Source organism: Canis lupus, chromosome 1 (genome assembly GCF_048164855.1).
Source record: "Canis lupus baileyi chromosome 1, mCanLup2.hap1, whole genome shotgun sequence".
Taxonomy (NCBI): Eukaryota; Metazoa; Chordata; class Mammalia; order Carnivora; family Canidae; genus Canis; species Canis lupus.
The window spans coordinates 37074920-37087693 of record NC_132838.1 but is presented as its reverse complement, the minus strand read 5'-3'; the positions used below and the strand labels follow the sequence as shown (position 1 = coordinate 37087693).

Sequence of the window (12774 nt, the reverse complement as noted above, 5' to 3'; positions counted from 1 at the left end):
CTACCATGTTGCACTCCTTCCATCTCTCATTTTTTTGTGTGCTGAGGGGGGGAAAAAAGACATCCATGACCACACAGTGGGTGCTCTGTGAGAACAACAGAATGAACAAGGGCCTATTTATGATGCTTGGAGGGAAAGTAGGAGCACCCATCATATCTGGGGAAGAATGAGGCTAAAATCCAGCCTAGTTCTACCAGATACATAAGTTACAGCAAGAAAACACAAGAGTAGACGTGCTTCCCACTAAGTTACACCTAGGGAGTGCTCCGTTGCATTACTATTAAGTACACCAGAGCTACTTACACTTCTCTTCAGCATAATGAACAGCCAAACCCAAACCAAAATTGAATCCATTTGCTCCAAATCAGCATCATTAACCCTACAGCTATTTATTTATTTGAAGTAGGCTCTACACCCAGTGTGGAGCCCAACATAGGCCTTGAACTCACAACCTAGAGATCAAAGCCTGAACTGAGATCAGGAGTTGGGAGTGTTAACCAACTGAGCCACCTAGGATCCCCTAACTCTACGGCTTTTTACCAAATAAAAGGCTATGAGTACTCCACCGAACAAACTGTACAATCTATTTCTAAGAAAAATCAGGAAATCCTTGTGTTTTAGTAGGTTTTGAGTTTATGATGAATGTCATTCAAGTTTAATAGACATGGGCAATTCACAGTGAAAATTTGCCTGTAGATAAAAAATAATTTTAAAAGCATTTGAGGTGCCTGGGTGGCTCACTGGTTGAGCATAAGCTTTCGGCTCAGGTCACGATCCTGAGGTCCTGGGATCAAGTCCTGCATTGGGCTCCCTGTAGGCAGCCTGTTTTTCCCTTTGCCTATGTCTCTGCCTCTCTCTGTGTGTCTCTCATGAATAAATAAATAAAATCTAAAATAATAATAATAATAATAATGGTCTGTCAGCCAAAAATACTCAGTATTAGTATCCTGTATATTTGGATGACATAAAATGAAAAAACTGAAAGGATTTCACATTAAAAAAATTAGGCAGTCTGAAAAGTTTGGTATGTGTATTAGTTAATGGGCAACACAGTGAAATTCCCTTCATTAACGCCTTGTCAGGAAAAGATGAAAATGCCTTCCTCTCTGCTCTGAAACTTATGTAAATAATTAAAAGAAGACTTTAAAAGGCCATAATTCAAGGATGCTATCAGGAACAACTGGGATATTAATTTGAGACAGAAATTCTAAAGTGTTATGTGCTATAGTATACAGACCCAGAAAAAAAAAATGCCATGTTTAAGTAGGCAATTCATGCAATTACGATTTATGAATACAGTTTCATTATAATTCCAGGATTGCCAGGAGTGTAAATTCACTTGTGACCATGCTAATTTTTAATCCACAAAGGATCAAAAGTCAAGATTAACATGCAGATCAATGCATTGTATGCTGGTGACAAGCAGTTTTAAAGTTCTCATTAGTAACAGGGGCTCAGGGGATTGGTTTGGCATTGGGAGAGTGCCAATCTGATTTGCTTAGAAAAATCCTCCAAAGGTGGTCAGGAAGCTTTGGGAACGCAAAGGTTTATTAAAAGATTTGCTAGCTGAGCAATTTAAAAGGGGCCACAAAGAAAATGAATCCTACAAACCTTCTATATACTACCCAGGGAAACTTTACCAATTAAATCTTCCAGGTTAGAAAATACAATTATTCATTCATTCAATTCAGAACATGAACAGGGCACAAAGTCTAAATCAGGTGCTATGTCTATTCTGTACCAATTTTTAAAAGGTTTAATAACTTTAGATGCAACTAAAAATATGTATCAACTTTATAAATAAGTAAACTAATCTTTTATTTTTAGGGAACACTGTTCCTTATCTTGGAGAGTTTTTTTATTACCAAAGCAAAATACAGGATATAGATATGAACAAAATCAGACTAAACTCAAATAGCAGAACTTCAGAAACCAAAAATAATAAGATTGAAAAGTCAGAGGATTCTTTTTTTTTTAATTATTTATTTATTTATTTATTTATTTATTTATTTATTTATTTATATTTATTTATGATAGTCACAGAGAGAGAGAGAGAGAGGCAGAGACACAGGCAGAGGGAGAAGCAGGCTCCATGCACTGGGAGCCTGATGTGGGATTCGATCCCGGGTCTCCAGGATCGCACCCTGGGCCAAAGGCAGGCGCCAAACCGCTGCGCCACCCAGGGATCCCAAGTCAGAGGATTCTAAAATACCCCACTCATCGTTTCATATGTGGAAGGTACCTGAACTCTTCAAAATAACAGATGACCAGTAATGGTCATGCATAGAAAATTATAATTCTGTTAAGTATCTGTGAATATACAAACTTAAGACTATGAGAACATGGGGCCAGCGTCCCATGAAGAATTCTTAGTGCTCCACAATCCACCTTCACGACACAAAAGGACACGGATGAAGAGGGCACCAGTGCAGAGTAAGAATTCAATCTGTCATGAAGGTACCACTGAAGGTATACACTCTGCTCAGGAACCAATAGCATCTGTTAATGAGATTCCAACCAAAAGGAATTTTATATGTACCTTTAAGGGAAGCCATGAAATTAGATGAACATAATTTTTTTTTTACTCGTTTTGCCTTATAATTATGATTATTATTTATATTCTCCTCTAAAATAAGACAGATTAATCTTTTATACTATCTAGATACAAGAATATACTAGGAAAAAGATTTACGTGTCACTGCTGTATGACAAACTTAAAAAAAGACACATCATGAATTTCTAACATAATGTTAATATGGAAATTCTACATCTATGGTCACTGTAAAGAATTTAATTAAATACACATAAACATAATTAAACATCCTAACTCTCACTGCCAACTGACTTTTACATTTGAATATGTCTATCACATTTAAATACAAACTTCTAAACAGACTTTGATTTACCAAATTTGTTCTTAACTGATAATTAATGTATTTGGATTTAAGCTGAACTAAAAAGTAATTTCATTTACCAATTCAATCTTGAAATTCTATCTTTTATCATGACCATGATGAGGTCTTATCTAGCCATTAAGTAACATACGACTCTGAATCAAAATCTCTAAAAAAAAAATCCAACTTTAATATAAAATATTTAATCTGCTCATCTACTGTGGGTATTAAGGGCCTAGAATATATGAAACAGTCTGATAGCAATATGGTCTTTGACCTCTTAAGCCTCTGTGAGACTTTAGAGGGCACATACATCTGCACAAGTGGGCACATGTGTTTTGGGGAGTAGGGGGACTGACATACAGTAAATACAATTAAGGAAACTTCGAGAAGTATAATCACAGATAATAATTGGAAAATGACACATTCTCAAATATAAATATATTTATGTGCTTGTGGAAGCTGTACTATGTCCCTTAGGCAAATACTTCTGAAAATTCAGGGAAGACTATATTTCAAATAGCTATTTCCACTTCCTCCTAATGATGGCATTTTTATAAACTGTAGAGTTGTATAAGTTGAAGCATATTTTTTAATGAAGTCAATATATCTTATTTAAATACCTGCCTGGTAAAGCCTTTTTTCATCATTTAGGATGGTATTTTCTGGGACAGTATGAAAAAGGGTGACATAAGATGCTGTTTTATATATGTACCACCATATATAAGATATATATGAGAAGTTGTTTCATATATATGGTACCAGATATAATATATATTATACATAACAGTAGTATATATACATGCTAAAATCTTAATTTAGTGGCTGTCTAGATTTAAAATAAATTTGAGAGGAAATCACCCTAAAATAAATGATATATTCATATTTCTTTAAAAGATTATTTAAAATAAACTGTGGCATCAAGTAGTATGCATACATACAAGTAAGCTGCTTCTGTTTGAAATAGCATAAGTGTTTCTGGTGAGAGCTCAGTAGAAACTGTGAGGTGACAAGAGGCTAAAGTCAAAAAGTTTGGGGGAAAAAAATCAATAAATAACATTACATAATTTCCCCTGGGATTTCAGCTGCTTTCTTTTGATTATTTTCTGGCTCTTGATAGTTCATATAGAAAAGTCACAGGGTCATAATCTGTGATGCCTTCAATTATTTGGCCTTTATGCAGTGATTGTTTTATTCCACAAGGAAAGAAACCAGAAGAAAGAAAATCAAAGAGAAAAAAAATCCTGAAGATAATCCCCTTGCAGAACTGAATCTGATGACATCAGGGAACAATGTGTGAAGAAAAGAGAGTGAGGGGTAGCTCCGGTGGCGCAGCGGTTTAGCGCCGCCTGCAGCCTGCAGCCCGGGGTGTGATCCTGGAGACCCAGGATCGAGTCCCACATTGGGCTTCCTGCATGGAGCCTGCTTCTCCCTCTGCCTGTGTCTCTGCCTCTCTCTTTGCTCTCTCTGAATGAATAAATAAATAAATCTTAAAAAAAAAAAAAAAAAAGAAAAGAGAGTGAGGCCACCTGGCTAGCTTAGTCGGTGGAGATGCGACTCTTGATCTGGGGGTTGTGGGTTTGGGCCCCATGTTGGATGTAGAGATTAGTTAAAAATAACTTTTTTTTTTTAAAGAGGGAATTACATCAGAAGAAGCTATTTTCATGCTTTGTTTGGTATGCTGCCGAAAGCTCTTTTTTGAAATAATAACACATTTCTTACTATAGTTTGTGCTGGAGAGGGGTAATTTCTTACAAAGGGGCTTGTTTCATTTGCCGTCAGGCTATATCATTCATAAGGGACAATGGAACCTCTCAAAGAACAGGACTATATCACTGCAGCCCAGTGATGTGATGGCATTAAGCTGAGCTTCATTTGCTTTGTCGACACATAGAAAGTTTGATTTATTTCCAAATAATATTCAATCCTCTTTCTAATACTGGTTTTTGCTATCCTACCAAAGAAGACAAAGGGCCCCAAGCAGGAAAAAAGAAATGGAAGGGAACGTCGTAGTGGTAGTGTTAGGATCTCTCATACTCACGGCAGCAAGATGGAAATGTACTATTGATCTGCTCCATAAACTCTGTGAGGTCCGTGCTGGTGTCATGTGGGGGAGCCAGCAGGTCCTCGGCCACTGCCACAGCAGAGGAAAAGAAGAACAAACAGTTTTGAAAGAAATGCCCAGCCATCTACCAAAACCCAATGTTGGGAGAAAGTACTAACCCTAGCCTCTCAATATCAACATGAAAATCATTCTCCTTGAAGAGGACAATTTTAGGGAACACTACCAAAACCATTTTTGTATCACTTTGTTGGTAATTTCATATAAATAAAATGTATTAGATGTTTCTGTTGGAAGATTCCATGTGCCAGGGGAAAATTTAGTAGTGAAAAATAAGTAATGCAGTCCCATTACTTCAATTTATTAAATGGAATTCCATTATTTTGCATTCCAAGTGTTTTTTCAGAGAAAAAAAATATTCTATCAGTTTTTTTTTCCCCTTCTTTCTTTCTTCTTAAAGAGTGTGGCATGGGCTAGCTTATATTGCCACAAATCTAGAAGTATTTTATAAGATACTTTTTACTTTGCTGTTTTTTATTCTATAACCAATAGCAAACTAATTCACTTATTTAAAACAAGAGAATATTGATATTTTAGTTTTTTTCTGATTAATATAGTAAAAGATATAAACAAATTAATTTGGTTAAAATGTGTGGTCCTAAGGGGAATTTTAGAACTTAAATTTCATCAATAACAAAATGTCATTCCTGAATGCTGGTTGACAGAGTCCTTCCTAGCAGCAGTGGCAAGCCCCTTTTGGACCAAGGACGGGCCGAGTGAGTGAGACCTTGGTTTCAGATGGGGACAAGGAAGATGGCAATATCTATAGGATAGAAGCTAGCATGGAAAAAGCAGACTATTCAGTTTCCAGACCTGGGCAGAGAAACCCATCCTTGATATAATATACTTTAGGATTATATTCCAAATATGTACAAATATAAATTTTAGAGACAGAATATTTACTTTAAAAAAATCATTCTGAAGGCAGAGCAAAAATCAAATTATTGCTCATCTCAAAAGGAAAGAGCACTTTTTTTCATCTTTTGCCAAAATTCAATCCACTCTGACACATTATATAAGCAAATGTATTATAGATTATTATTCTAAAATGTTTGCTTTCTGGATGTTGTTAAAATGTCTTTGTATGCAGCTGCACACAAAGAGAATATGAAACTCCTTTATGCTCTAAGGCATGGGTGAGTAAGAAGACTATTTAAAATGAAATGGCAAAGTGCAGAGCAGAGCTGGGGAGGGGGCGGTTAGCTAGGTCCTGGGGACACCAACCTGCTTGGTGGAACTGTGGGTCAGGGTCAGGATCCAGCGAGTAGCTCAGAGCAGACTGCTGAGGTGAAGCCCAGGGGGAGACGCCGTTGATTCGGGAATCCGATTCAGGCTGCAATCACATTCAGAAGTTAAAGCAGGGAAGGATTCAAACAACTGCTAAAGAAAGCATTTTCGGTTCTTACATCTGTAGATAATTAAATCATGTGGGGTTCTTGGGCCACAGAAATTTAGAATACACGTTTTCATCAGTTTGGTGGGCTCCCTAGTACTTTACATGAGTACTGAGTGATCTGTCTCCTTCAGTTTGGGCTCCTTGAAGAGCTCAGTGGGTTAGAATGTGACCTTTACCAGTGTCAGTTTCATCCCTCAATTTTTCTATGATTTTTATGTCAACCAAGTGAATTTAGAAACAGGTTGCATTCATCTTTTAAAAAGGAGCATTGGGATCCCTGGGTGGTGCAGCTGTTTGGCGCCTGCCTTTGGCCTAGGGCACGATCCTGGAGACCAGGGATCGAATCCCACGTCGGGCTCCCGGTACATGGAGCCTGCTTCTCCCTCTGCCTGTGTCTCTGCCTCTTTCTCTCTCTCTGTGACTATCATAAAATAAAATTAAAAAAAAAAAAAGGAGCACTGCTTCTCATACAGTAAATTTATCTAATTTCAAAATCAGCTAATTTCTTTATTTAAATTAACATTTGAAGGCAATACTGGAAAGGTAAGGACACAATTTTGGATTCACATGCTTGAATTCAAACTCCACCACTCAGAACCTACCTAAGTCTGAGCAAATTTTATAACCTTATGTGCCTTGGATTCTTTACTTAGAAACTGGGGATGGTAAAAAGAGTGCCTGTGCCAAAGGATTCTGTGAGGAGGATGATCGGTTAGTATTTCCACAGAGATTAGAATACAATCTTACACACAGTAAGCATTTTGTAAACATGCTCTGCACAAAGCTTTGAAATGGTGACGGACACACTGACAAGTATGTGTTCAAATTACAAAGTGTGATCCATTTTACAGAGAAGGCAGACATTACAACATTTTTGATGCCAGTCTTCCCATTCAATTTATATTCGTTGAAGTCTGGTGCTTTTGCCCGTTTTTTACTGTCAGGTGATTTTTCCATCTACTTCTGGCATTCATGCTAAATCATTAAGAAGAGATAAGAGGCCCACAGTCTGGGATATACAGAGCCATTTAGATACCAGCTATCTCTAAAAGCATTACTGTGCAATTCTGAAGGCACATGAGCCATTAGGCAGCTCTGTCTAATGGGATGGAGAGAGTCAGGGGGAGGGGAGTAGAGAAGCAGAAGAGCCGTTAGCTCTCCAACAGGCTATGGCAAATAAAGCTTTTGAGCACGGCTTCCCTCCGCAGTGATTCTATCGCTGCACTAGGTTAATAATAACACTTCATATTTTAAATCAGAGATTTCAAGGAAAAATTCATCCCTTCTACAGCCACCATGGGGAAACTTCAAAAACACGGGGCTTGCAATGTGGCTGTTCCAACGTATGTGACCAGCACCAGAGAAGACTCAAACATTCCAGAGGGCTTCAGGAAAGCTCGAGGGGAACTAGTGTTTTCTAATGATGCTCGGTTTGGAGGTCCAAAGCAAGCCTTCCTTAAAACATTCTGACACAAATCCTGAAACAGTGACAGACATATACAGAAAAGTATATGGTCAAAAGGGGTGATCTGTGGCCCGCTGTGTAGGTAATGCAGAAATCACGCTGTTCTGGATGAATCTGACAAGTTAAAAGATACTGACAGCAACTGTGACAAGATGGTTTTCTGACATTTGAGAAGATCACTGGAGGAAAAGTTGTTTCGGCCTCTGACTGGATAAATCCTTTCTGGAGAAAGGCATGGCCTATTCACTGCCTGGGGCCCCATGCTACACAGGCCAGAGGAAACGGCGAAAGACAACATGAATGGTGATGTCAGGGATTCTTCAAGAAAGATAAAGTCTAGCCCCATCTGTGGGGATTACCCAATATGCACCTGCTACCCAGGCATCTTCATGTCTAGTTCTCTGATACAACTCCTATTCTTTAACTGCTAGATTTAAGCAAGTAGCTAATTCTCCATAGTGTTGTGTCTTTATGTGTGATACTATCTTGCTGTATATTATACTGTCTTGTCTCCGTCTCTAATAGGACTGCAAAGCAACAAGAAGGAAAAAAACTACGTTTGATGCTTCTTTTATATCCCAAAGAAGAGTGTTTTTCAAAATTGTGGGCTATTATCCCCTGATGAGCTATAAAATTGATTTGGTAGGTACTGACCCAGCATGAAGAAAGAAAAGGGAGAGATGAAAAATGGGAATGAGGGAGGGAGAAAGAGAAACGAGAAACACAGGAAGGAAGAGAGGAAGGACAGACAGAAAGAGGAAGGAAAGAAACTTAAAAAGATAGAAAATAAGGGCAGCCCCGGTGGCTCAGCGGTTTAGCGCCGCCTTCAGCCCGGGGTGTGATCCTAGAGACCTGGGATCAAGTCTCACGTCGGGCTCCCTTCATGGAGCCTGCTTCTCCCTCTGCCTGTGTCTCTGCCTCTCTCTCTCTTTCTATGTCTCTCATGAATAAATAAATAAAATCTTAAAAAAAAGAAAATGAGAGCATTTTTTATAATGGCAATTATTATGTTGTATTCATCATGCAGGTATACATTCATCATAATGTAAATTATATTTCTTACTATCAGAAAAGTGTGCCAACAACTGCCATAAAACATGGCTCGATGTTAGGAAGTGATAGCTGCTCATTAATAAACATCTGTCACTGAATTTCTTGAAAAGAGCTCACTGAAAGGAAGGCTGTAGTATGAAGAGCTCCAATGGCTTCCTTCCCCTTAGTCTCTACAGAGTTCCCACATGTCATTTATGCAGATGTATGTTACAGGGTCTTTTCCCTTTAAATATTCAGAACTGGGTTAGATTTCAGGGTTATACAAGAATGGGAAATTCCATTTTAAGTGGGGCAAGCCCACTTTTTGAGCCTGTGGAAAATATGATGCTTCCATCTGAAGAGCCTAAATTAAGCACAGAGGTGAGAGGCTGTAGGGGAGCCTCTCTGCTGAAGCTGGGACCACCCCCCGAGACAGACGGAGCTGAGGGTGGGGGGCACGGGTGCCACATTGAGTTCCACACACTCTACCTGCTCCAGCAGCTGTCGAAGGCGATGGAGTTGAGATTCCAGCTGCTTATTATGATCTTCTAAAATCTGCATCCGAGCCTCCAGCCGCCCTTTGTGCTGCCTAAGGAGTTTGGCTTCTGCGATGAGCTCCGAGTCTTCAGACGTGTGGTGAGGAGATACAACAGAGTCTGGAGGTGACCCGACAGGGAGACCCCTTCTCAGGTGTTGCTCCTTCAGCTGCTCATATTCCACCTGCAGGTTTCTAACGCAGAGAAGGAAAAATTGGAATTACCATTGGGTGCATCGTCTTCTCTCTGAAACTGCCCATGAGCTCCAGATTTAACTGAGGCTACTTCTTTCTTTCTAGAAACATTCTTTCTAAAAACATTTCTTGACAGTGAGATGAGTACGCATGAACAAAACTATAGCTTTAAGCAAGTGTTCTGACAGACACGGTCCAGGAACCCTCACATGTGTGATCACAGTGTCCCAGTTTATTAGTCTCCTCTAAAACCTGGACTCCACCTTGATTTCTTAGAAAACACCTCTGAAAAAAGAATGGGTAGGGATCATACTGAAGTTATTATTAAAGAATTTCCCTTCAGAAGTTTGCCCAGGGGGACTTAGCTTCTTCTCCCAGGTTGGGCGCACCTTTGTTCTTCCTCCAAGTCGGCAATGATCCGCTCCAGTTCTCCACGTTCTTCCCTTTCTACCGACTTCAGGATCTGAGCTGGACTCTGGGGCTGGCTGACTGGGGACTCCCCTCCAAGCGTCTGACAGTACTGCTGGATGAGGGCATGCTCGTCCTCCCTAGGGAGACAAAACACACACACACACACACACACACACACACACACACACACACACACACATATGGAGGCTCCCATGTGGGTATGGATGTCTTTGGATATTAGGGAAATAGAAATAATGATGATGGGGATGGCTGCTGGGCCAGGTTTGCCTTAAAGCTCAAAATCCCTCTAATGTACCTCTAAAACTCTAGGAAGATATTTATCTAAAAGGTACGTGTACTCTACATACCACCATTTCCTGTTTTGCCTTAGGCTAACATGTACATATGACAAACCTTAGAAGAGATTCTACTCAGCAGAAGTATCCAAGAAGGTACACTACTTAAACAGTTAATATAAAAGATATGTTAGGCATAATCAGTAATTGAATGCCAAAAGAGTAGATTAAAAGACTTAAAAATAAACTGTATATCACCAAAATTCATATGTGGAAACTTCACTTCCAGTGTGATGGCACCTGGAGGCAGGGCCTTTGGGAGGTGATCAGATCATGGGGGTGGAGCTTCACGAACAAGATTAGTGTCCTTAGAGAGTCTAGAGCGATGGCTTCCCCCTTTTGTCACATGACGACAAAGTGAGAAGAAAGCCATTTATGAACCAGGAAGAGGGCTCTCACTGGACCCCAAATCTGCTAGTATCTTGATCTTGAACTTCCAGCCTCCAACTCTGTGATAAATAAATGTCATTTCTAAGCTGCCCAGCCAATAATATTGTGTTAAAGCAGCACAAATGGACTAAGGCCTAAGCTGATTTCACCGTCTTTAGCATTTGGTTGAAAGCCATTTTGTCATGCTTTGTTAACCCACAGAATGGAAGAATATAATCCTCAGATTCTTTCATCCAAAGACATAGCAAAAATTATGATTGTAGATATTTATAAAATATCTGCAGATATTTTACTTGATTTATCAGCATGTCTTCACTAGGATCAATCATTTTGCATTAAAACAAGAAACTACAGTTACTTAGACTCTCCTACTTTTCTAACTACTTGTCTAATGAATCAGACATATCGATCATGTGGTCGAATGTAACAACTGACAGAAACAGAAGCATCATAAAATAGACAAAATTGATACAATCTTGAGAAGGAAATGTTCAGCAGCATGCCTGGAAGACCTTCTCTTTTTTTATGGGGAGATTCAGTTGGATCTCTCTATAGTCATGGAAAGGAAAGACCTCCTGGCTAATGCTAGCTGGATGCTCTAGCTGTGGAATATATACTTTAGCAGATTGGACCTGGTCTGTTTTGATAGTGTTTGGTAAACAAATCCTAGAATCTATGGATTTATAGGATAGGGCTTCAGAAAAACATGTAAAACATGTAGCTCTTAGGGTATAAAATGGAGCTATCTCAAGATGAACCAGCTCCTCTGAAAGTGATGTAACTGCAAATGTCGCTTTAGAGACCTCGTCTTGTCACACTGGGGTCAGAGCATACCCTAACGCAGTCAGAAAGAACCTAGTGAGCTGTGATGGCAGTCTGGGACCTCTTATTTGTGCCCTGTGCCTAATGAGCAACACTTGATACGAGGTAAGCTCTTTGATTCTTCTGAGTCTGATTTGAAATTGCAACACTGTGTGATCACAGTTTCCTATGTGATTTAAAGGGGACTTGAAATTGCCTCTGAGAATTAGTGAACTCATAGAAAAGGTTTGTCCTGAGCATTGAGAGCAGAATGATATGATGAAGCAAAAGAGAAAGATGAGTGTTATGCCTGCAGAACAGCCAAAGCAAAGGTTCAGATAAACTACTGATTGATATCTTTTGCTTCCTTAATTGGTAGCCTCTCCTTCTCTCAAAGTTCTACATGGAGAGAGTGTGTGTGGACATATATTTAGCAAAAATAAAGGTCATACACTTTACTTAGGATCACAATATAAACATCAATATCTAACCTCACATCCTTCTACTATCAACTTCAGATGGGAAGGAGTAGGACCTTTACCACTCAGTGAGAAACTGGAAATAAGGAACATGGATGGGATAAAGACTGAAATAAGCTATGGCACCAACTTTTGATGACCTTTCCAGAGAAAATGCAGTGAGCTGAAAAACAAATAAAGTAGCTTCTAGAAGAATCCCATGCTTATTCCTAACTTAAGAAGGATGAGGATAAGAGGAGGGAATAGGTATGGCATCACTGCAGAGCAGTAGCATTTAAAAGCCCCTGGGCTGCACATGTAGCTAAATCAGATAGAAATGTGGCAAGGGTATGTGTGACAGGTGGCCATTTTCCTGATGGGAAATATATGGTCAATAGCCTAAACTTAACTATTATATATTTATTTAACTAGGCTCCATACTCAGTGTAGAGCCCAACATGGGACTTGAACTCACAACCCTGAGATTAAGACCTGAGCAAAGGATCAAGAGTTGATGCTTAACTGACTGAGCCACCAGGCGCCTGGCTAACCCTAGCTGTTATGAAGGGCAGAAGCTGGCTACAGGCTAATGTATCAACATGATGCAACACCAATTAGCTGCTAAGGTTGGAAAGACTTTAAGTCTGTGATCTTTATCATTGCCAGTGTTTGGAGGCATTTTATCTAGTTCAGGTGGAGAGAGAAGGCAAAGTAAGAGA

General features: G+C 39.3%; 1 protein-coding gene across 12 annotated transcripts in view; it reads right to left on the bottom strand.

Annotated features, from left to right (window-relative positions):
• Window positions 1-12774, bottom strand: part of UTRN (utrophin) — a 497949-nt gene that overhangs the window by 5422 nt on the left and 479753 nt on the right. For all 12 annotated transcript variants that reach the window (XM_072826596.1, XM_072826601.1, XM_072826576.1 and 9 more), the window contains 4 exons: window positions 10029-10187; window positions 9399-9639; window positions 6241-6349; window positions 4936-5028 (listed from right to left, as the gene is read on the bottom strand). In XM_072826596.1, the coding sequence (XP_072682697.1) occupies window positions 4936-5028; window positions 6241-6349; window positions 9399-9639; window positions 10029-10187 (602 nt within the window). The remainder of the gene's footprint in view (window positions 1-4935; window positions 5029-6240; window positions 6350-9398; window positions 9640-10028; window positions 10188-12774) is intronic.